At 36.8% G+C, this 26,837-nt stretch overlaps 1 protein-coding gene across 2 annotated transcripts in view; it reads right to left on the bottom strand.

Moving 5' to 3' along the window:
- Nucleotides 1-26,837, bottom strand: part of AFG1L (AFG1 like ATPase) — a 240,805-nt gene that overhangs the window by 195,785 nt on the left and 18,183 nt on the right. For both annotated transcript variants that reach the window (XM_001368423.3, XM_007484405.3), the window contains exon 2: nt 20,397-20,620. In XM_001368423.3, the coding sequence (XP_001368460.1) occupies nt 20,397-20,620 (224 nt within the window). The remainder of the gene's footprint in view (nt 1-20,396; nt 20,621-26,837) is intronic.

Raw genomic sequence — 26,837 nt, 5'->3', positions numbered from 1 at the left:
ACAATCCTACCCAAATTAATTTACTTATTTAGTGCCATACCCATTGAACTACCAAGAAACTTTTTTTATTGAATTAGAAAAAACCATAACAAAGTTCATTTGGAAAAACAAAAGATCAAGGATATCCAGGGAAATCATGAAAAAAAATGCAAAGGAAAGAGGACTTGCAATCCCAGATCTCAAACTATACTATAAAGCAGGGGTCATCAAAACAATTTGGTACTGGCTAAGAGACAGAAAGGAGGATCAGTGGAATAGACTAGGGGTAAGTGACCTCAGCAAGACAGTCTATGATAAGCCCAAAGATTCCAGTTTTGTGGACCAAAACCCACTATTTGATAAAAACTGCTGGGAAAATTGGAAGACAGTATGGGAGAGATTAGGATCTGATTTGGATCAACATCTCATACCCTACACAAAGATAAACTCAGAATGGGTGAATGACCTGAATATAAAGAAGGAAACTATAAGTAAATTAGGCAAACACAGAATAGTATACTTGTCAGATCTTTGGGAAAGGAAAGACTTTAAAACCAAGCAAGAGCTAGAAAAAAATCACAAAATATAAAATCAATAATTTTGATTACAACAAATTAAAAAGTGTTTGTACAAACAAAACTAAGGCATCCAAAATTAAAAGGGAAGCAACAAATTGGTAAACAATCTTCATAATAAAAACCTCTGACAAAGGTTTAATTACTCAATTTTATAAAGAGCTAAACCAATTATATAAAAAAATCAAGCCATCCTCCAATTAATAAATGGGAAAGGGACCTGAATAGGCAATTTTCAATTAAAGAAATCAAAACTATTAATAAGCACATGAAAAAAGTGTTATAAATCTCTTATAATCAGAGAGATGCAAATTAAAACAACTCTGAGGTATTACCGCACACCTAGTAGATTGGCTAACATGACAGCAAAGGAAAGTAATGAATGCTGGAGGGGATGTGGCAAAGTCAGGACATTAATGCATTGGCTGGTGGAGTTGTGAATTGATCCAACCATTCTGGAGGGCAAATTGGAACTATGGCCAAAGGGCGCTAAAAGACTGCCTGCCCTTTGATCCAGCCATAGCACTGCTGGGTTTGTACCCCAAAGAGATAATAAGGAAAAAGACATGTACAAAAATAATCATAGCTGTTCTCTTTGTGGTGGCCAAAAATTGGAAAATGAGGAGATGCCCTTCAATTGCTGAATGGCTGAACAAATTGTGGTATATGTTGGTGATGGGAATACTATTGTGCTCAAAGGAATAATAAAGTGGAAGAATTCCATGGAAACTGAAACAACCTCCAGGAAGTGATATGGAGTGAGAGGACCAGAACCAGGAAAACACCGTACAGAGAGACTGATACACTGTGGTACAATCTAATGTAATGGACTTCTCCATTAGTGGCAATGCAGTGATCCTGATCAACCTGGAGGAATCTACAAGAAAAACCACTATCCACATCCAGAGGAAACACTGTGGGAGTAAAAACACCGAAGAAAAACAACTATTTGAATACATGGATCGAAGGGATATGGTTGGGGATGTAAAATCTAAATGGACATCCTAGTGAAAACAACAACATGGAAATAGGTTCTGATCAAGGACCCAAGTAATACCCAATGAAATTGTGTGTTGGCTGTGGGAAGGGCAGGTGGAGGGGAGGGAGGGAAATAATGTAATTATTGTAACCAAGGAATAATGTTCTAAATTGACTAAATAAACTAATTTAAATGGAAAAAAAATATTTAAATGGACTTGTACAGCAGTCAAAGACTTATTAACAGTTAAATAGGTAATGAGTGATGTCCCATGGCATTTCAATATTTACCATTCTACTATCTTACTGTTTCATATATCTGTCTCAAATGTTCATACAGCAATTTGTGCCCATCCTGTGATAGCACCTTCCAAGCTTATATTTATGAGATCGATAAGCCACAATGAGACACACTTTGCATTGATCTAGTCACAAGGCTGTTTTCTGAGTATGAAGAATGACAACCAAAAGTGAAATAAATGAGTTTAGAGTCATGAGTCTCTCTAATCTGAGGACAGGATACTCAGATACCATTTAACATCTTTATGTCTTTTGTTCTTGGTTTTTTTTCCCCTCTAAGTTTCTTTACTCAAAACATTTTCTCCTTGCGTTTAGTAGTTCTGGGGACTTTTTAGTATCCTGTATCAGAATCTATATAAGGAGAAGCTGTGGTCTCTGATCCAGAGAAGTTTATAACCCCAAAAGAAAGGTAAAACAGACTAACCTGAGACAACATAACAACACAGTTACATGATACTTTTCCATATTGCCCAAATCCCTAGTGTTTAAGTTAAATACTTGAAGTAGATTTCAGGTCACTGAGGAACCATTTAATGTCTTCCTGCTGCAGCTAGGGTCTGAAAGTAATTCCCTTAAGTGCTAAACTGTCAGAGCACATGGAGCCATTAAATAGGCTCTCACTGTATATACATTTGTATCAATTGCATTTTAAATGTACTCTCTTATTCCTATTTAATCTGTATATAGTTTATAAATATTTCTTTGCTTGCTGTCTCCCCCATTAGATAGTAAACCTCTTGAGAGCAGGGACTCCCTTTTGTCCCTTTCTGTACTTCAGTGCTTAGCACAGTGCCTGGCATATATATATAGCAGGCACTTAATTTTAATTTTATTTGTATTAATTTTATTATTTTTATTATTATTTAATTATTTTTATTAATTGACAATTGATTGACATAAACAAAAAGATAATGACTGAGCAGATGGATGCTGGGAATGATTTCACCCTGGTATGTATGGAGTCTACCTTCAACCTAAAATTTCTGCATCATTTCCATCGGCATGAAATGAGAATTCCTTTAGTATGGAGGAGCCAAACACAGTCAAAACTAACATATAACTATAATCCTGAGCTAATTTTTATACTATTGGTGACTTTGTTCTAAATCTAATAAATATAAGATGTTTAAAGTTCCAAAAAAATAAATAAAATAAAAAAATAAAAGAATTAGAAAATGTCTACTTATTGAGAACAGCTTGACAAACTGGTTACATAAATGTAATGGAATACTACTGTACGTAAGAAATAACCTTAATTGGGGAATGGCTGAACAAATTATAGTATATGATGGTGATGGAATACTATTGTGCTATAAGAAATAATGAATCAATGGATTTCTATAAGAACTGGAAATACCTACGTGAACTAATGCAGAGTGAAATAAGCTGACCCAGAAGAACATTATAGACAATAATTGAAACATTGAGGACAATCAAATGTAACAGACTGCTATTAATAGCAATGCAATGATCCAGGGAAATTATGAGAAAGAATGCTAGAGCTAGAGAAATAACTGTGGGAGTAGGAATCCAGAAGAAAACATATGAATTATCACCTTTTTATATGGGTATATGATTTGGGAGTTTGGTTTTAAAAGATTACTCTCTTATAAAAATGAACAATATGGAAATAGATTTTGAGTGATAAAATATATACATATATATATATATATATATATATATATATATATATATAACCCAGTGGAATTGTCTTTGTCAAAACCAGGAGTGGGGAGGGAAACAACATAAATCATGTAATCTTCAAAAACATATGTGTAAATATGTCACTGGAATAAAATAAAGGGGAAAAAAGAAATAAGAAACATAATGAATAGAGAGAAACTGGGAAAGAATTACTTAGACTGCTGCAAAGTAAGTTGTCAAGAAAACACAATACACAACAATGTAAACAGAAAGAACAACAAACCACAAAAAAATCAAAAGTGAACACTGAAATATTACAAAGAACAAGTTTATCCCCCCAAAAGATATAAGATGGTACTTTTCTCCATTCATCTATAGAAATAGGAGGTCCACAGGTTTGATACATATTTTCAGACTTTTTTCAACATACTGATCAGTTTTGCTGGATGTTTTCTCATCTTCCTCTTTTTCTTTTTCTTTACCTGGGCTGGCTCTCTGGGAACAAAGAGGGGAAGGATACAGGGGGAAATGTAGGTGATGTGAATTGAAATCAAAGATTTTTTAAAAAAGGAAGTACAACTCCATGGCATAAATGCTAAGAATATAATTATACTGAGTAAAATGTATTTTAAAATTCTATATGTGTATGTATGTATTGTATGTGTATATATACATTTGTACATATGTGTGTGAGGTATATATGTACAAACATATATACGCACATGCATATTTCAATATGTGTGGCACCATTTGAATTCTCAGTGCCCAGGGAATTCAAAATACTTCAAACAAATAATGAAGCCACACTACAAAAGTCTGAATCTACAGAAGCTGTTTCCCTGTGTAGTTCCTCCCTTGCTAACCACTTAAATGGAATATATTATCTCTCAGATTCATATAAAGCAATAGCATAAATCAGAGTTTAAAAATCACTTATTTTACTTATTTATACTTCTGTAGGCAGAGATATAAGTAACATGTTTGTCTATGCTCTGTATAATCCCTAGGGTCCAATATTGTGCTCTCTGCACTTATTAAATGTTACACTGCACTTAATTTATTTTTCACTAGAAAACAGAACTTTTGGGGTTCAAATGGCTAGCTTCTTCAGCTCCTGCTTATATCCCACTTATATAAGCTAGTTAATCAGAATAGGTGACATTAGGAATAGGTGACAATGTAAGAATTTATAAGATTTTTCCACTTCATAGAAAGACCTCATTTACTGTAGTCACAATAGGAGTGTTCAATGTCTCCATTTCTAAGTTTAGACAATTTGATATTTACAAAAGTACTAATCATACTGAAATTCACTTACAATTCACTAAAACACCTGTGTAGACAAATGACAATATCTTTCACCATAAGTTATAAAACAAAATGAGGTGTTTTACCTTTTTAACAGAGTAGTTTTAAGAATGTCTTTCTATCAAATTTTTTAGATACTTTTGAACTATAATTGTAAAAGCATATCCTGACGCACTCACTTCAATTTATATCTGTACATTTACCCAGCAGACAGGTAAATAATAGTTTTCCAGATTAACTGCTGAAACTATTTTTTAAATTAAACTGCTACAAAACAAACATGTCATCTTTCAGCCTGTTTTTTGGTTTAATGATTCCTTTTGTTTCCATTTGTCCCCTGTAGTCTTATTTTGGTCAGATGTGCTACCATACATGTTATAAATTAAAACTACTTAAGCTCAGCCTCCTCTGGATTACTGTTCTCCACCTGTTCCCAGGTAACTGTCAGGGTGACAACCAGATGATAAAGGTAATGTTACTAAAATAAAAGAGTATTGCTTTCAAATTGTTTAAAATGCAACAACACTTTTTTTTCCAATTTCTTTTCCCCCACCCCAGATCCATTATTATCTCTCAAACGAAAAAGAATCAGAGACAATGATTCCAGCTGGAATGCTGAGTATAATTACTTCTCTAAAAAGAACTGGCATTATATCATTCTCGACAGAGACCACTTCTTGATAAAAGTAGATCACTTCAGGTTTCTAAGAACATCTTTAAAAACTAAAAAGCTGAACTACATGTTAGCTCCCATAAATTGCTGTTAAATGAAAATCCTTTTTAATACATTTAGCTAATTTGCAAAAGGCCTCTCTGTAACCTAAAGTACACTAATTTGTTCAGTTTGCTGGCATAATTAAGTCTAATTTAAGTCTCTGAAATAACCAGTATGCAGAGTGAAGGGGAAAAAAAGGTATCTTAGACCAAAACATCTCCAGCATACTAGAGTAATAAACAACTGATAACTTCTGATTAGGACAAAGTTTAAAGGTTTAGAGAAGTTCTTTGTGACAATGAGGGGCAGATATTATAGGACAATTACTCCCAAGAGAATCCTTGTCGCCTATTCCCTCTTGAAGGTCATTCTAATTCTGATGCAATACAGATTGTAGGGAACTCCGTGGGAGACTGGGCCTTAAGCATAGATCAATACTAGTCCAGAGAACCCAAAAAAGGTCAGATTCATCACAGATTTGAAAGAATCAGAATCTTTTATACAGATGGGAGCAACCTACCACCTTAAAAGAGGGCTGAATCTCTGGAATTAAGCCTGCAAGTGAAGGATTCTTTTTCTAGACCAAGCACAGACTGTGGCCAAAGATGGCCCTTGGACCCATATGAATTGAGAATCACACCCAAAACTGTATTGAACTTTGGGCAATAGGTCAATATTTGTTAGAAAATATCTTCCTGGTGTGACTTGGTTTGTTAATCCTTAAGCTTACATTTATCTAGACACTATTCTCCTCAGAAGCATATATAATACAAAACTATAAATGCATAATTTTGCTTCAAATTATAATGCCTTTTTTTAATAGCATGTATCAAGAAGCTTTGAATAAGGGTGAAACAAATTGGGCATGTGACCTTGATGCAGAAGGAATGAGAAGTACTCAAGAATGGCATCCTAAAGGCAAAAAGAGAATTCAAATGAGAAGGTATTGGGGTGTTCTCTAAGGAGAACTATAGGGATGGATATTGATAAGGACTTGGACTTTAAAATGACATATAACTGATGAAGAATACAAAAGTATGGTATGCTGTGGGAGTAAAAACACCGCTGAAAAGCAACTGCTTGACTACAGGGTTGGAGGAGATAAGACTGAGGAGAGACTCTAAATGAACACTATAATGCAAACTCCAACAACAGGGAAATGGGTTCGAGTCAAGAACACATGTGATAACCAGTGGAATCATGCGTCGGCTATGGGAGAGGGAAAGGCGGGGGGGGGGGGGGAGGAAGGGGAGGGGAGGAAAAGAAAACGATCTTTGTTTCCAGTGAATAATGTATGAAAATGACCAAATAAAATAATATTTAAAAAAAAAAAGTATGGTATGGACACATAAGTATCAGGAGCACTAAAGCAAAGAACAGAATGAAGCTGTTGAGAAATAGATGGGCACTTTAGGGGCCCATAGGTAGCTCAGTGGATAGAGTGCAGCACCTGGAATCAGGAGGATCAAGGTACAAATCTGGCCTCAGATATTTCCTAGCTGAGTGACCCTGGACAAGTCACTTAACCCCATTTGCCTATCCCTTGCCCTTCTGTCTTAGAATTGATACTAAAACAGAAAGTAAGAGTTTAAAGGAGGGAGCATTTTAAGCAACACTGGGGAAGATAAAGGATAAAGAAAGAGAAAGGATGACCTAGGATAAATGAAACAATAACTATTCTTAACTAGTAGACTATACAAAAAAGATGGCAGAAGGCAACTAGGTGACTCAGTGGATAGAGAATCAGGCCCCAAGACAGGAGGTCCTGAGTTCAAATCTGTCCTCAAACACTTCCTAGCTGTGTGACCCTGGGCAAGTCATTTAATCCCAGTGGCCTTGCCCTTGATGCTCTTTTGTCTTGGAACTCGACAAAAAGTAAGGACTTAAAAAAATTCATCCCAGAGTTATCTAATTTCATTTCTCATAGCTTTACTAGACTGTTAAGTCAGGAGAATGCTCTAGGTATCAATTGCCTAAATTTTAGCAATCTGTGACAAGGTCTCTCAGACTAATTATGTAGACAAGATGAAGATTATAGGCTAAACAATAGTTACCTAGATTCTGAATTGACTGAATGGGTATTCACTAACACTTCAATGTCAACTTAGAAAGATTCCAATAGAGTACATCACATACTTGGCACTTAAGAAATACTGACTGATTGAGTGTTCAGGTACAGGTTGAAATATATAGCTTCTAAGGTCCCTTACAACTTTGAGATTCTATCACATTGTGATATCATGACAACCTCTCTAGGTCTGTTTATTCATTTGTAAAACAAGGTAGTTTCAAAATATGTACCCAAGGTCCCTTCCAATTTAATATTCTAGAACCCAAGATATTATTATTTATGTAGGTTTGCAGTCTGGTAATTGTCTGCTGGTGGTAACTAGCTAACATGCTGAATATATTGGAAGAAATAGAAGAAAGCAGAATGGGGAAAACAAGATATCTTCTCAAGAAAATTAGAGATATCAAAGGAATGTTTCATGCAAAAATTGGCATGATAAAAAGCAAAAATGGTAGAGACTAAACAGAAGCAGAAGAAATTAAGAAGAGGTGGCAAGAATACACAAAAGAACTATACAAAAAAGATCCTGTCATCAGTCACCACAATGGTGTGGTAACTGATCTAGAGGCACACATCTTGGAGAATTAAGTCAAGAGGGCCTTAGGAAACATCAAAAAAGCCTAGTGGGAATAACAGAATTCCAGCTGAGCTAAAAGACGATGCTGTTAAAGTGCTGCTCTCGATATGCCAGCAAATTTGGAAAACTCAACAGTGGCCATTGAACTGGAAAAGCTTGGGTTATGTCCCAATCTTAAAAAAAAGAGTAATGCCAAAGAATGTTCAAGTTACCTAATTGTAGTCGTCATCTACAGTATTCTTTGGGCCCAAGAATATAAAATCTGACACTGCTTTCCAATCTTAAAGCAATCATTTGTCCCATGATTGGTTCTAACTTTTGCTTTTGGGACTGAATACAGGTTCCTCAGGAGACAAGTAAAATAATCTGGTATTATTCTCTTTGAGGACTTGCCACATTTCATTGTGATCCACACAGTCAAAAGCTTTATAATAGTCAGTGAAGCAGAAGTAGATCTTTTTTTCTGGAACTCCCTTGCTTTTTCTATAAGTCAGTAAACATTGAGTTTTCCAAATTTGCTGGCATTTTGACTGCTCAACAGTGCCAATGAATTGAAAAGGATCATTTTATATCCCAATCCTAAAGATGGGCAATGCAGGAGAATGTTCAAATTGCTGATCAATTGTACTCATTTCACACACCAGCAAGGTTATGCTTAAGATTTTGCAAGTTAGGCTTTAGCAATATGTGAACCAAGAATTACCAAATGAGCTTTTCAAAGAGGCAGAGGAACTACAAACCAAATTGCCAACATTCACTAGATTACAGAGAAAGTAAAAGGATTCCAGAAAAAACATTTACTACTGCTTCATTGATTACCCTAAAGCCTTTGATTATAAGGTTCACAGATAGACATGTCCTTAAAGTCCTTATGGCAAGTCCTTAAAGAGATGGGAGCACCAGATCATTTTACTTGTCCCCTGAGAAACTTATATGTAGGTCCAGAAACAACAGTTAGAACTGAACATGGAACTTAAGATAGGAAAAGGAATATGTCAAAGCTGTATATTCCTACTTTATTTATTAATTTACATGCAGAATATGCCATTCAAAATGCCAGGCTAGATGAATCAAAAGTCATAAATGAGGTTTCTGGAGAAACATCAATAATCTCAGATAAGCAACTGACACCACTCTGACAGTAGAAAGTAAAGAAGAATTAAGAAGCCTCATGATGCAGGTAAAAGAGGAGAGTATAAAAGCTGGCTTGGAGCTTAACATTAAAAAAATTAGGCTCTTAGCAACTGATCCCAACACTTTCTGGCAAATAGAGGGAGAAGATGTGGAAGTGGCATCAGATTTTATATTCTTGGCCTCAAAGATCACTGCAAACAGTGACTGTAGTCATGAAATTAAAAGACACTTGCTCCTTGCAAAGAAGATCACAGAGAATCTGGATAGAAGGATAAAAAGCAGACATCACCTTGCTAATAAAGGTCTATATAGTTAAAGCAATGATTTCTCCAGTAGTTGTGTATGGCTGTGAGAGGTGAACTGTAAGAAAAGCTGAGTGCTGCAGAATTGACACTTTAGGATTGCAAAGTCAGAGAAAACTTTTTAAAATCCCTTGGACAATAAGGAAATCAAATCAGACAATACGAAAATTAAATCAGACTATTCATTGGAAAGTCAAATACTAAAGATGAAGCTAAATATTTTGGTCACTTAATGAGAAGACAGGATTCATAGGAAAAGATCCTAATGTTGGGGAAGATTGAAGGCAAAAGGAAAAGGGGAAAGCAGAGAACAAGATGGGAAGATAGTGTCATGGAAGCAATGAATATGAGCTTGGATAAAATTCAGGAGATACTGAGGCTTAGCATGCTATGGTTCATGGGGTCACAAAGAGTCAGACACAACATATGAACAAGAAGTGGTAATCTGGTTCTCAATGTATCTTTTGGAAGGTCAATTCTCCCAAGATAAATCAAAGGTTTGGTTTTGAAGCAAAATTATAAAATAAGCTGGAATAAAAGTTCATTCACTCAAAAAGTATTTCTAAGCAACTACCAAGGTGAAATAAGCAGAACCAAGGGAACACAGTAATAGCAGTATTTTAAGGAAAGACTTAGCTAGTCTGATCAAGATAATTATCTACATCAATTCCAAAGACCCATGATAAAAAAAAATGCTATCTACCTTCAAGGAGAGAAATTAGGGGCTCAGAATTCAAACTGAAGCATACTATTTTTAAACTTTCTTTATTTTAATTGTTTCATTTGGTTTGTGTTTTCTTTTGTAATATGACTAACATGGAACTATGTTTTGCTTGACTTCATATGTATAATCAACATCAAACCACTTGCCTTCTCAAGGAGGGAGAGAAATGCAAGGGACGAAGAAAATTTGGAACTCAAAATGTTAAAAAAAGATTGCTAAAAAAAATTATATGTAATTGGGAAATATTTAATGAAATCAATAAAACTATTTTTTAAACCAGCTACTATGTACTATATATAGAGAGATACAAAAATAAAAATGCAATAGCTCTTGCCCTCAAGGGCTTACATTCTATTGAGTGAAACAACATATCCACACAAGTAACTACAAAATATACTAAAAGGAAGGCAGCTCACTGGTATCTGGATAGAGAGGACAAGAAAGGCTTCTTATAGGAGGTAGCTTGAACTACCTTGGAAAAACATATTTGAGCTGAGCTGTGAAGGAAAACAGGTAAAGGGATAGTACATTCTAGATATGTCTGTGTAAATGGGAAGGAATGTCATACATGAAGAAGGGCAAGGAGATTGTTTCAATTGGAACATGAAGAAATATGTGGAAACCTGAGAATACAGGCTAGATACAGACTACAAAGACTTTTGAAAGTTTTGAGGAATTGGCATTTCATCTTGGAGGCAAAAAGGGAACTACTGAAGTCTTTTATGAAGGGGACTGACATGGTCACATCTGACCTCTATATGAATGAGACAGTTGGGTGGAGAATGAATGAAGAAAAGACACTTTTTGGGTAAGGAGACCAATTAGGAGATTACTACAATACAGTAAGCAAGAGGTGAGGAAAGTCTGGATTTTAGTTATGGCTGTGAGAGTAAGGAAATAACAAAAGGGAGAAATGCTGTAAAGGTAGAATAGACAAGATCCAGTAACTAATTAGTTATGAAGGGGGTGGGGGGGAAGGCAGTTAGGTAGTTCAGTGGATTGAGAGCCAGGCCTAGAGATGAGAGGTCCTAGGTTCAAATCTGGCCTCAGACACTTCCCTGCTGTGTGACCCTGGACAAGTCACTTGATCCCCATTTTGCCTAGCCCTTATCATTCTTCTGCCTTGAAGTCAAGATATAGTATTGACTCCAAGACGGAAGGCAAGGGTTTAAAAAAAAAAAGTTATGAAGGTAGGGGGCTGAGGGTGGGGTAAGGGAGAGCAAAGAGTCACGGATCCTCCAAAATTGCAAAGTTGAATGATGATGAGGACCTAAACATATATAGAAGTTAAGAAGAGGCATGGGTTTAGAAAGAAAGATGATAAATTCTGTTTTGAACATGATGAGTTGTAAAACTACCTAAAGGACACCCAATTTGAAATGTTAAATAGACATCTAGTGATGTGGGTCTGTAGCTCAGAATATGGATGTAGACTGGAAGTTGAGATCATTGGTAGGGGCAGGTAGGCATCTCATTGAATACAGAATCAAGCCCAGAGATAGAAGGTCCTGGAGGTTAAGGGTTTGAGGGGGGTGGGGGGGGGAGAGAGGGAGGAAGAGAGAGAGAGAGAGAGAGATCACTGGTAACTTGGGATTAAGATGTTTCAGTTGAGTGATAATGTTGGAAGTCAGCCTCTGTTTTTGCAATTGGCTATGAAAGGTAAGCAATATAGAACAATGGACTGAAGGAACAGTAGGGTGAAATGAAGTTTCTTAAGGATGGGTGGTGTTTGCCAAAAATTCAATCAAGGTGCATTCAGAAAAAAAGGTTTAGGTGGCAGACCTTTGGCATATGAGAATTTGCAAATAGATTATATAAGCATGCCAAAAGATAGAAGATTCAAGTTTTGCCTTGTGATTGTTGATTGGTTAACAAAACAGCCTGAAGCATTTCCATTCACTACAAATACAGCTGGCTTTGTGGTGAAAGTGTTGCTTAAGGAAATTGTTCCTAGATTTAGTGTTCCAATTACCATAGACTGGGACAAAGGATCTCATTTTACTCAAGACATTTTGAAAAGAGTTTATGAGAATCTGGGAGTAACACCTAAGTTTCATGTTCCTTATCATCCACAAAGTTCAGGTCAGGTGGAACATTTGAACAGGGAACTCAAGACTATGGTGGGGAAGATTTGTGCTAAAACTCATCTAAAATGGACAGATATTCCTTCCATAGCTTTGTTTTTCCTGCATACAAGGCCTAGAGAAGATTTGTATGTATCATCTTATGAAATGCTATGTCATGCTCCTTTGCAGGGTAAAACTTATAAGGCTGTCTATACTTCTCTCTTGCTTCATATTTAAATTGTTCATATTTAGTTGCTTTACAACAAAGACTTAGAGAATTGCATGATGTGGGAGTTTTGATCCAATGTGGTCCACTGGATTATTCTCTCCATGATTTTCAGTCAAATGATCCTGGTATATGTGAAAATTTTTGCTAAAACATTGGCTAGCAAGAAAGTTGGGTTCATCCTTATAGTATTGGGTTAATTTCACCTTCATCAGTGAAAGTATTAGGAAGAGATTCTTGGTTCCATTGTTCTCATATAAAATTAACTCATAGAATTGATGATGAAAGTGTAGAAATAGTGAAAGTAGAAGAAGGAGAAATCGCAGGAGATGAAGAAGAAAAAGAGTTAGCAAACAGCTGTGAAGCAGAAAGCGGAGAGTTACATCAGTCAAATTGAGTCTGCAGACAGATCAGTAAGGAGAGGATGATTCCTGCAGAAGAGGAGTGCATTACAGAGGAGAATCCAGAGAAAACAGAAGAAATTGTGCAGAAAGTGGATGATTTGCAGCTAACAAGTGGATAAAAGCTTTAAAGAAGATTTTTCACTAACGAGCATCAGGTGATTCATGGATAAATGTAAAACTTTGTGTCATGTAGCATAGCATATTTTCATATTAGATACATTCAACACTACATATTACTGCCATGAACTTTGAAGAAGAGATTTCATCAGATAACATGAGAAGAGGGGGGATCTGAAGTTTGGGAAGTATTTTGGCGTGCAACATAAGTATACATAAACATAAACATGATTAGGATACATTGATTCACTACTAGTTAGAGGATTTAGTTATATATGAGTGTCCATGTAGAAAAATGTATACTGTTTAGATTTTAGATAGGTTACAATAGTAGTAGCATAATTAGGTTAGTTTTAATGAGATCTTATTAAGATATCTGATTTCAGATATTTTATTTTGATATCAGAATGCATATAGGGGTATATTTAGATAGATTCGAGTTTAGGATTGACAGGTTAAGGTAAGGTGGAGAATTACATTGCAACATATTACACATTGCATGTCACACAAACATTTACATGCAAATAGCATGTGTCATAGTTAGAGTGGAAGATGTGTGTGATGGTATTTATACATATGCATGTGTATGTGTGTACTGTGTTGTGTGTAGCATACATGTATGTGTTATGTTGTATGTGGTATGTTGTGGTGTACATGTGTGTGTTGTGTGTTATATGTGTATGTGTAAAATTATGTGTGTAGTTGATATTTGATATTGGTTAAGTTCTTTAGATAGGATAGTTCGATGTAGAGTTTTATGTAGCAGTTTCAGTTTTGTGTAAAAAGGTATAATTTAGAATAAGACTTTTGAATTTTCATCTGGTTTGAATGTATTTTGCATAAGTAAGTTTTGATGGATTGGTTTTACTTTTTTGCAAAAGTTCATGCTATGTTGTGTTTATTGTAATTTTTCTGTTTTCTGTTTTCTATTTTATATATTGCAATAGTTTTGATAGGATTCTTTTCTGTATTAGTTTATAAGTATAGTATTTTTATGGCCTTATTGTTTTGCATGACATTTTGTGGTAATATTTCTATTTTAATGTTTTTCCTTGCTTGTTTTGCTTTTGCATATGTTTGCTTTGTATTTTGATCTTTGTAACTGTTTATTATATATTCCTTTTCTTTTCCTTTGTTTAAATCCCTAGAGTAAGGTAGTGTTAGGTAGAATAAGATAAGTGAGTATAGGGGGCAGCTGGGTAGCTCAGTGGATTGAGAGGGAGGACTAAAGATGGGAGGTCCTAGGTTCAAATCTGGCCTGAGACACTTCAGCATGTGTGACCCTGGGCAAGTCACTTAACCCCCATTGCCTAGCCCTTACCACTCTTCTGCCTTGGAAGCAATACACAGTATTGCTTCCAAGACAGAAGGTAAGGGTTTAAAAAAAAAAAAAGATAAGTGAGTGTAGGCTGTTTATTATTTTGAGTAAGAATTTTAATTTAGGTGGGAATTTGTTTATTGTTGCACAAGTGCCAAAACATTGTTTTCAACACTATTTTGGCTTTGTGCAAAGGGGGGACTATTATAAGGAAGAGATAAGTTTAGTAGGAAAATGAAGGTTTGCAGAGGACAGAGGAATGAGACCAGTAGAGAAAGATTCTGGAATGCTACAGAGAGGGGTTAAGCTGAACAGCTCAGAGAATGTTGAGGCTGTCTGTCTGTCTCTGGATTTGAACCGGGAAGGAGTGGATGCTGAGTCCTGAGGGTTTGACCCTATCCTTATTGCTGCCTGTGTTTCTGTCCTTGTGTTGTATGTCCTGGAAGAAGATCTTAAGAGCCTTTCACTATCCTGTATCAACATCAAGCTGTTAGTAAGCAGAGGTCTGAGTTCATCTGGGCTTGGGACCTTTTCCCTGGATTCCTGCCTGATCTGTTATAGACCAGTATCTCTAGTAACAACCAAGAGAAGATTTTAGTGCAGGATATATAGAACAGGGACTGGAGTTTTACAGCATGGCTATTACAGGGAGATAAAGAGTAGGAAAACAACTCTCAGAAGATCCTTCATGAGAAGGCTGTAGATTTTGGGATACTTAGCTAGTAAAATTAGTATCAGTGATTTTCCCCGTTCACTCTTAACCTCTCCCTTTGGAAATAAAATATACTTCCCATTTACTAAGACTTTAGTTATCTGTGTACTGGTCCAGGCTGTTAGGCCCTTTCAGCCACAGTGTAGAAACTCTGATACTGGCCCAAAATAATTCAGTTAATCCCATCTAATCCCATCTCCCAAAAATCCCTATAACAGTGGAGGAACTATGGGCATATTTGTAGACAGCAAAGAATTGAGATAGGAGGGAGAGAGTGATTAGAAAAAAAGAGAAGAAATGATTTTGGGGTTGGGGGAGTCAATCTACTAGAGGAGATGGAATTAATGTTACAATTACCTTCTCCTTAGAAAGAAAGAATACCTTATCAGAAACAGGAGTGAAAGAATAACAAAGTGAGGAGGAAAGGCATTTTGAAACATAGAATGGAGAAAAAGTTCATGATGAATGATGAAGATTAAAAAAAGGAAAATATTTTCATTTATCTATAATAACATAAGGGTTTCTGTTGAAATAAGAGCTAAATAGAAAATCACTGTCTTTCTCAGGTCCAAATTCCAGGGCAGGGTGGGGAATACATGAATTTGTTCAGAACCCCAAGGTTCATTTAGTCAATTGTCTTTTCCAATGCACAAAATGAGATTCTGTGACCTCAGAAAGTTAATGAAACTCTGAAAAAGTTACTATAAATGTAAATTAAACCAGATGAATCAAGATGATCTTCATAAACTTCAGGAAAATAAAAGGCTTTCATAAAAAAAATTAAGGTAAAGAAAATACAAGTTATAAAATTTCAAAAAAGGAGAGGAAGTATCTTTCACCATATTAAAATGTCTGAGAGGTCTGAGTGTGTTCAGTGAAATATATTAATTCATTCCTCAGTCCATTCCCAAGAAACCAAAACTGATCACATTGTTAAGAAACTAAAATAAAACAACTAACTACAAAGAAAGAAAAGGGTGAGACTAATCAACCAACGAGCATCTACTCTGTGCCTGGCACTGTGCTAGGTACTGAGAAAACCAAGACAAAAGAGAAATCGTCCATGGACATAAAGAGCTTACACTCTATTGGGAGAGATAATATGGACTAATATTAGTAGGTACAAAAGAAATACATGGTAATAGTGTAAGGGAGGTTAGGAAAAGCTTCCTGTATAACATAAGTCAATCAGTCAACAAACATTTATGAAACATTGACTCTGTTTCAGGCACAGTGAAAACAGGAAGGCAAATACATAGTGCTGGCCTCCAAAGAGCTTATATTCTAATGGGGAAGACATCCCTCAAGAAATTGTACACACCAGATAAATGTTTCTGTATGTACGGAGTTAAATGGAAAATAATCTTGAAGAGAGGAGACTAGCAATAAGAAAAGTTTGGAAAAGCCTTCAGCAAAACTGGGTTTTGAAGGAAGTCAGGAAAGTGAGTTCTGGAAGGCGAGGAGGCACCCAGAGGTCACAGGAAAAAAAAAAAAACATGGGGGGAGAAGAGAGGTATGGGCACACTGTCCTACACATAGCCAACACTTCAGAAGCGTATGTGGAATTGAAAGAGATTAAAAGTAAATACTAAGTGAAGCAGAACTTATCCAAAACATCCCATTCCCTAATTATACCCCTTAACTAAAGTATCATTGTATTTGGGAAACTAACAATTCAATATGCTTCAATCTGTAAAGGGTCTTTAATTTTCTTTCCAGTTCTTGGATTCTGTGACAAGTTAGGTCATTAGTATTTCCCAAACTCAGCAAGAGATTCACATACGTGTATATTTGCCATCCTATGAATTTACAGAAACATCAGATTGGGCCAAGTATGGAACAGTGGAAGGCAGATAAAGTATCTCCATTTCTTGGGCTCTCAGATTGAAATAGAGAATGGACCTCAGAGGCCTACTGGTCCCAAGCCCTCATTTACAAATGAGAAAACAGAGGTTAAGTGATCTGCCCAAGATCACACTGATAGTAAACAGCAAAAATGGGCTTTAAGTAAGGCCCTCTGGCTACATGGCTACATATAATTAATAGCCAACTACCACATATGAAAAAGAAATTCATCACCTCTATTATTTAACAATGTACTAGATAACACTAGCAGTAGCAATTAGAGAAGAAAAAGAAATTGAAGGTATTAAAATAGGCAATGAGGAGACCAAGCTATCACTCTGTGCAGATGATATGATGGTCTACTTAAAGAATCCTAGAGAATCAACCAAAAATCTAGTCGAAATAATCAACAACTTTAGCAAAGTTGCAGGATACAAAATAAACCCACATAAGTCATCAGCATTTCTATATATTTCCAACATATCAAAGCAGCAAGAATTAGAAAGAGAAATTGCATTTAAAATCACCCTAGATAATATAAAATACTTAGGAATCTATCTGCTGAGACAAACACAGGAACTATATGAACACAACTACAAAATATTCTTCACACGATTAAAACTAGATCTAAACAACTGGAAAAATTCCAATTGCTCATGGGTAGGATAAGCTAACATAATAAAAATGACAATCCTATCCAAACTTATTTACTTATTTAGTGCCATATCCATTGAACTACCAAAAAACATTTTTACTGAATTAGAATAAAACATAACAAAATTCATTTGGAAGAACAAAAGATCAAGGATATCCAGGGAAATCATGAAAAAAAATGTGAAAGAAGGTGACCTAGCAGTCCCAGATCTCAAACTATACTATAAACCAGTGGTCATCAAAATAATATGGTACTGGCTAAGAGACAGAAAGGAGGATCAGTGGAATAGACTTGGAATAAGTGACCTCAGCAAGACAGTCTATGGCAGGCCCAAAGATCCCAGCTTTTGGGACAAAAATCCACTATTTGATAAAAACTGCTGGGAAAATTGGAAGACAGTATGGGAGAAATTGGGTTTGGGATCAACATCTCACACCCTACATCAAGATAAACTCAAAATGGGTGAATGACTTGAACATAAAGAAGGAAACTATAGGTAAATTAGGTGAACAAAGAATAGTATACTTGTCAGATCTTTGGGAAAGGGAAGATTTTAAGACCAAGCAAGAGTTGGAAAAAAATCACAAAATGTAAAGTCAATAATTTTGATTCCATCAAATTAAAAAGTTTCTGTACAAACAAAACCAATGCAACCAAATTTAGAAGAGAAGCAACAAATTGGGAAAAAATCTTTATAACAAAAATCTCTAACAAAGTTCTAATTACTCATATTTATATAGAGCTAAATTAACTGTACAAAAAATCAAGCCATTCTCCAATTGATAAATGGGCAAGGGACATGAATAGGCAATTTTCAGATAAAGAAATCAAAACTATTAATAAGCACATGAAAAAGTGTTCTAAGTCTTTTATAATCAGAGAGATGCAAATCAAAACAACTCTGAGGTATCACCTCACACCTAGCAGATTGACTAACATGACAGCAATAGAAAGTAATGAATACTGGAGGGGATGTGGCAAAGTCAGGACATTAATGCATTGATAGTGGAGTTGTGAATTGATACAACCATTCTGGAGGGCAATTTGGAACTATGCCCAAAGGGTGATAAAAGACTGTCTTCCCTTTGATCCAGCCATAGCACTGCTGGCTTTGTACCCCAAAGAGATAATAAGGAAAAAGACATGTACAAAAATATTCATAGCTGTGCTCTTTGTGGTAGCAAAAAATTGGAAAATGAGGGATGCCCTTCAATTGGGGAATGGCTAAACAAATTGTGGCATATGTCAGTGATGGAATACTATTGTGCTACACGGAATAATGAACTAGGGAATTCCATGTGAACTGGAAAGACCTCCAGGAACTGATGCAGAGTGAAAGGGGCAGAACCAGGAGAACACTGTACAGAGAGACTGATACACTGTAGTACAATCGAATGTAATGGACTTCTCCATCAGTGGCAATGCAGTGATCCTGAACAACTTGGAGGGATTTATGAGAAAGAACGCTATCCACATTCAGAGGAAAAACTGTGGGAGTAGAAACACAGAAGAAAAACAACTGCCTGATTACATGGGTCGAGGGGGATATGATTGGGAATGTAGACTACAAATGATCATCCTAGTGCAAACATCAACAACATGAAAATGGGATTTGATCAAGGACTGGTGTAAAACCCAGTGGAATTGCAAGTTGGCTACAGGAAGGGGTGGGGGGAGGGAAGAGAAAGAATATGATTCTTGTAACCAAGGAATAATATTCTAAACTGACTAATTAAATAAAATTAATTAAAAAAACAATTGACAGAAAAAAGAAAGAAAATCCTTTAAATATACAATCAACTTGGGAATAAAATTATATATTGCATATTAAGAACCACCTAGAGCTTTAAAATAAAATTATAAGATGATAATATATCATAGTCAAGAGGTAGCATGGTATAGTTGGCCTCAGCCAGGAAGACTTGGGCTCAAGTCTTTTCAGCTATACCTTCTGCTTGTGTGACCCTGGGCAAATCATTTAATCTTTTAATGCTCTTGGGGATGAGGGGAAGGAGGATAAGCATTTACTAATTGCCCATTAAGAGTCAGGCAATGCCCTAAATGCTTTACAAATATTCTCATTTGATCCTCAGAACAACCCTGGGAGGTAGATACTATTATCCCCATTTAATAGCTGAGGACCCTGAAGCAGACTGAGGTTAAGTGACTTGCCCAGGGTCATACAGCTAATAAGTATCTGAGGCAATATTTGAACTCTGGTCTTCTCGACTCTAGGTCTAGCCTCTCTCCATTACATTTCTGGCTACCTCACAATTCTCTTAAGGCTTTAAACTGCACCAACAGAGGAAGGTTCTTCTAAGAACTCTAAACAAATGATGAAATCACAGGACTAGCTTCTGGCTCTAATATAGAATTAGAATTATTATAAAGTAGCAATACCATTTATACTTAATACTTTCCTTCCAAAAATTTTAAAATTCAAAATTGTTTGTTTAAGCAAAACTTTATTTTGCAAGGAGAGTTTTTGTTGTTGTTGTTGTTGTTGTTACTATTTTGCTCTTTTTATGGCACAATTCAAAACTGTTTATTTTGTTTAGGAAAAAGTCTGTTTCAAGAACCCCAGGAAAACAAGTGAAATGATTCTTAAGTTATATTAATATGCAAACCTCCATTACTCTTTCAGTCCTTCTTAATTCGAAGATGACCTCATGGAGGGCAGTGACTTCTAGTAAACCTAGTACTTTATTAATAAATTGTCTCTGCCTCACCCCCTCACAAACCTCACCTTTGAAAAAAGTCCTTTAGATCCAATATGGTATCCTTTAAGATTCTTCTGTAACTCCTGCAGACTCTGGATAACTCTTCTCTGGTGTTCATCCTCTTTTAACTCATTAGCCTTGATTAGGAAATCATAGTGCTCCAATGGTCCATTGCAACCAGCCAAAGCTTTTGAAAAACCATCTGTAGAGCTGTTTGCAGTCACACTTTCTGTGCTCTGAACCATATAAGCTGTAAAACAAAATTTTAAGTCAAATTTGTAATTTTTCCCTAAAGAACAGGTTTTGTAAATGTAAAAAAAAAGTCTTAAATGATAAGTGCATACATTTGAGTTCTTTTAGCATTACTTGTCCATTTAGGTACAAACAATTATTAATAAATTACAGTTTGATATATTCCTTGAAACATGCTTTTTTAAAGTCAATTTTATTAATATTCTGCACTTTCAGATCACTTTCATTTCAAACATTCCCTATTGTCTTAGCCTACCATGCAAGCTATTCCTTATACCAAATTATAATGTGCTTTAAAACTTAAAGCTATAGAAATGAAAAAAAAAACCCACTATTCTCTAAATAGAAATAAGTTGACTGCTGCGAAGCCCCATGAAAAACTTGGAAAGTTTGGTCAATTCTGAAGACTCTGATCTCTTCTGCTGCCAACAGAATAGTTGACTGACTAGAGCACAACAGTGCTGAAAACCAGACTGAAGTTCACTTCTACAGGAGGAAGAGGAGGAGGAGAAGGAGGATTTTCCAAAGGCCCTCTATTTAAGCAGAAAATTCCTCCTAAGGAACTCACTATACCAATGAAATTACAGGTCTAGTCTCTGACCCTAATATATAATAAAAACTATAATAAAGTAGCAATACTATCTTATACGTAATACCTTCCCTCCAAAAACCTTAAAATCATCATTGATTTCTGCATCTTGATTTGTATCTGATTTCCTATAACATACTCCCTTTTGCCCCTTACTTCTCTGGACTTAAGTCTAGTCCAGAGAAGTAAGTCTTCCTCAGAGAGTCAAAATGAACTTCTAGTCCAGAAAAGACTTCAAATCTATGTATGCCGATTATTTCAGGCTATGACATTTCTTACTGCAGAGACCCTTTTTTTGCCCAATAAAATGATCTGCCCCATTTCGCATTAGTTTTTCATCATGATCACATATGAATAAATAAAAAGTACTTGAGAAAGGGAAAATAAATCAGGTATTACAATAGAATAATAAGTAATCTTCTAAATCTTCTGTCATCACAATGCTTATAAATTCAAACAATATATTCCCTTATAATTGTTAGTGAAAATAAAAATATTCCAATAATACATTAAACATATCTACTTTAGGCTTGGTCTTAGAAGTTAATTTCACAAATAAAATGTCATTGTTTTTTAAAAGAGGGACTGATTTTTACTGTTGCAAAAATATTTTTGAGTGGAGAGATAATGAAATTTTAAACTTATTTTAAAGATGATAGAAATAAACATAAAACACAGCATGTTGGGGGGAGGGGGGACAGCTAGGTGGTTTGGTGTATTGAAAGCCAAGCCTAGAGACGGGAAGTCTTGGATTCAAATATGACCTCAAACACTTCCCAGCAACATGACTCTGGGAAAGTCACTTAACCTCCACTGCCTAGCCCTTACTGTTCTTCTGCCTTGGAACTGATTCACAGTATGGATTCTGAGATAGAAAATAAGAGTTAAAAAAAAAAGCATATTAAAAGGAAGGATGGACAACCCTGACACTAACTCTATAACCTTAGGCAAGTCACTGAAACTCTCTGCAACTGAAGTTCTTCATTTACAACACAAGAACCAAAATATTTATACGACTTCACAGAATTGTAGTGAAGAAAATGACCTGCTAGTAGTATTTTTGTATTGTGGTGCTTTACACACGTTCACTAAGGATTTCTCTAACACCTTTGTGCATTGCATGAAAATTCTAACTTTATTTTTCAGAGAAAGAAACCAAGTCCCACTGAGGATAAAATAAAGCCCAACAAAAACGGCAGAGATAAAAACAGAATCAAACTAGATTCTCAAGGCTAGCTGAGAGATTGGCCAGCTTGGGCCTTGATAGCAGCTGTATAAATTGGAACACAAAAGACTTCTCAAAAGCTGCACTAAATTAAATCTGTTACTAGATCAGTGTACACAAATTATGTGATACTGTTGTCATATTATTTTGATTTGTATTAATTTATCTTATTGTGCTCTAAAAGGACAGTGGGAAAATGCCATTCAGAAGTCCCACCCACTCTGGTGCAAACATCGACATGCATCTCTGGAGGCCCAGAAAAGTCCACACTGTTCTTTATTAATTTCATAGAAGACATCTCAAGCATCTCCCTTACCCAATAGCTCATTAGATACGGTTGATAACATAGATCCCTACCATCTCATGATTATTGAATAATCCCTTTCATTTATGTATCAGAGAAAATTTTGGACTTTTTAAATAAGCGTTTTACAAGTAGGCAAACATTTATTTATTGAGATATTTTTCTTAATATCTAAACAGTAAGAATGTACCAAGTAATGTTCAAGGCAAGAAGTCTGACTTCAATTTCTTCAGACTATGCTCTTGTTTCAATAAATTCAATCACTTGTAAAGAACTTGGAGTTTAGGAAGATACAGGCCCAGAAGTTCATTTTAGCAACTCAAAGTTGTTTTCAAAGAATTGGTCATCACTTGGAAATTCAAGGTTGACACTTTATCAGACTACATTTCCAAACAGATCATCAGCCTCATGAAAAACATGGAAAGCTTGATCAATTCTGAAGACTCTTCTCTCTTTTGCTGCCAACAGAATAGCTGACTGACTAGAGTATAACAGTGCTGAAAAATGGGCTTGAGTTAACTTCTGGAAGAGGAGGAGAAAGAAGAGGAAGAGGAGGAGTAACAGGACTTTCCCAAGACCCTCTATTTATTTAAGCAGAAAGTTCCTCCCTGAACCCATAGTTCCTCTCCTACCAAATCCCCCCAAATTGATCCTGCTTGGCCCTTCCCACCCTTCTGGGTCAACACAGCTCCTGCCAATAAACACCACTACCATCACTAACTCTTCCACTATGAAATCAACAAAGGAACTTGTCTCTATATAAATCTATTAAAGGGCACAGTTCACATATCCAGTTTGTAAGAAATATATTAGGTAATTAGATTCATATAATTTTTGGAAAGTAGGATAAATACCAATATATTTAGAACAAGATAAAGACATGGGATTTTTAGAGTTTTTGCTGTGAAATCAAAATAAGACATTTATCAAGTCTGAATGAAATTGAAAAGAATTTGTAACATTTTGAAAGACAATTGTGAGGAATATAGTATGGACTTCTCTCAAGGAGTTTGTTGGCTCTCAGGGAGCCAAGTTTTTTCTTCCCCCAAGTGCCAAGTAGAAACAGAAACTTAAAAGAGCAGTAACCTTCTCCTCCTCAGATAGGTTGAAAAAAACATTATGCAGATACATAGGATTGAAAATGTACTCCACTCTGACTGGCTAGAACCAAAATGAATATTTAGTACAATTAGGTATCGCTGACCTTCCTTAGGATTAGCTAGCTGCAGTTTTTAGAGTGTAACTCTCTAGTAGCCAGCCAATGGTGAATGAGGGGAGGGGTTTTCTTGTGTTACTGACTAGGATAAAGGAAGGCTGCCTGCTCTCATACTTTGTACTTCCTTGTTGGCTATAATACTTGTAATGCTGGCTCACTCTCTTGACCCATTGATGCAGGTGGCAAATCAAGTTTCAAAAACATCTCAACAGAAGCTGTTTTGTAAAATGGATAGAAATTAGTAAGAAAAGCTTTAATATGTCATATAGCAACCAAGAGGCAACATGGAATAGTAGTGGTAGTCTCTCGGTGATGGAGAATGACAATTGTCTTTGTGCATTATCATCTATTGATGTACCCTCATGTGGCTTTGGAGTCCAAAGGCTGAGGCGCAGAGTTTGTGGCACATGGGCCATGGGACGCCAGTTGTTACGGGAGGTGCGGTTGTGGGCTGGTGTCAGCGTTCACGCGCAGCGGCAAGACGTCGATGTTGCTCATCTTCAAAGGTGGCGGCGACATGGTTAATGTGGGTTCGCCAGCTGCTTCTGTCAGAGGCAGCAAGTTCTAGTTGCTTTGGGGTAATGCCAGCCCACTTCAAGTTTGACTTTAGCTAATCCTTGAATCTTTTCTTTGGTCAGCCTTGTTTCCTGAGTCCAGCTGACAGTTCACCATAGAACACCTGTCTTGGTATTCGCTGTGGGTCCATGCGGATGACGTGTCCAGACCATCGTAGCTGGGTTTTGAGGACCATGACTTCGATGCTGGTGGAGTTGGCTCTGTCGAGGACTTCTTGGTGGGTGATTCGGTCTTGCCATCGGATCCTCATGATTGACCAGAGGGAGCATTGGTGGAATTGCTCCAGCTGTTTCATGTGCTTCCGGTACAGTGTCCATGTCTCACAACCGTACAGGAGCGAGCTGAGGACCACTGAGTTGTACACTTTGAACTTCGTCACAGGGCTTACACGGCTGTGTTGGAGGACTTTGCAGCGCAGCCACCCGAGTGCCTGGCTGGCCTTTTGGATCCTGGCATTGATCTCGTGGTCTAGGGACCCGTCGTTGGCGATGGTGCTGCCCAGGTACTTGAAAGTATTGATGTTAGAAAGCTGCGTGCCATCGATTGTAATGCATGGCTGGTTCGTTGGCCTCCCTGGTGCAGGTTGGAACAGCACCTCTGTTTTGCTGAGGCTGATAGTCAGGGCAAACAGTTTTGTTGCGATGGAGAACCTGTCCACAATGGTTTGAGGATGATTTTCTTGGTGGGCCATGAGAGCACAGTCATCTGCAAAGAGAGCTTCCAGGATGAGTCTCTCTGTTGTCTTTGTTTTTGCAGTCAGGCGACGAAGGCCGAATAGTGAGCCATCCAGCAGGTATTTGATGTATACGCCCAGGTCTAGATCCATCACAGCATGTCGTAATACTTGGGTGAAGTATAGGTTGAATAGTACCGGAGTGAGGACACAGCCTTGTTTCACGCCATTGGAGATGTTGAAGCGATCAGAAGTCTCTCCACTAGATAGGACTTCCTCTGTCATGTCGACATGAAAGAGCTGGATCAGTTTGACAAATTTTGCTGGGCAACCGAGCTTGCTGAGGATCACCCACAATGCGTTCCTTTTCACTGTATCGAACGCCTTTGTCAGGTCTATGAAGACAATGTAGAGACATGGAATAGTAGGTAGAGAGACAACCTTAGAGTCAGAAGACATGAGTTCAAGTTTAGACTCTGACCCATCTTAGAGAGTGGCTGTGGACCCCTCACTTCACAATGTCCCAGGCTAAGATTAAGAATTGCAGATACTGGTAGAGATTCCTTAGGAGGAGTTACTTCAAACAATAAAATAGGAAATCCAATCCAAAAAGGAAAAAAAATTCAAATTATAAATGTAAAGTCCCACTGCCATGATACCCATTTTGAATTCTTCAGTAATTATAGTGTCCCATGATTCATCAGGCACTTCCTAGCTGTGTGACCCTGGGCAAGACACTTATCTTGCCTAGCCCTTGCCCTAATGTGTTATTAATCAGAAAATAAGGGTTAAAAAAGAAATATGCATTATAAAAAAAGAAAATTGGCTTATTACATGGCAACAACAAGAAGTAAAGAAAAAAAATCTCTGCTTTTCACTGGATCTAGGGACAATGGCACTCATCTTACTGACATGGGCACTGTACCCCCAGAAACCTAGGCCAACTATTATCAGGGAAACTCCCTTGCCTTTGCATCCTTGTGACTCTTAACCTAGAAATACCCAATGACCCCACCCAGGGTCCTGAGATGTTTACCCTCTTTTGTCCTCTAGATTTAAGATGGACAAAGAGATGAATCTTTATGCCTCCAGGCAGACCCCAGTCAGGTGACCACCTCACCCCACCAAATGCCTGAGGGACTAACACTCTCCAAGTCAAGGCCACACCAGAACATAGCATCTAAAGAGTATATAAACCCCAGAACTGATGTCATCTGGGGGACAGCCTTTCCACCCATGCTGTCCCCATGGAGGAACAGCCTTTCCTTTCATGCTGTCCTCCCAAGGAACTGCTCCCCATCTTGCTGTTCCACCTTGCTATCCTCCTGGCCACTCTCAACATTACTTTCTAAATTAATAAATTTCTCTTTTTGTTTTTAAGCTAAGTTTTAGAGTCTTGCATGCTTGCAAAAGGTATCCTTCCAGAACCCCAAGGGTATCCTTCCCACCCATAACATTTTGGTGCCCAGAAGAGGGAAACCCCAGGGGTACACATTGACACCCCCATAACAATACCCCTTCATGAGGACACTGAGAACCCTAGGAGTTTAAGGACTTCTCCAAAGTCACACAGATAAACACCAGAGGCAGAATTTGAGTTTTGTTCTTTCTGCTGTAACACATTGCCTTGTA

The sequence above is a fragment of the Monodelphis domestica genome, chromosome 2 (genome assembly GCF_027887165.1).
Source record: "Monodelphis domestica isolate mMonDom1 chromosome 2, mMonDom1.pri, whole genome shotgun sequence".
In the NCBI taxonomy this organism is placed as follows: domain Eukaryota; kingdom Metazoa; phylum Chordata; class Mammalia; order Didelphimorphia; family Didelphidae; genus Monodelphis; species Monodelphis domestica.
The sequence above is the reverse complement of the archived record's forward strand: the minus strand, read 5'-3'. Positions and strand labels throughout refer to the sequence as shown.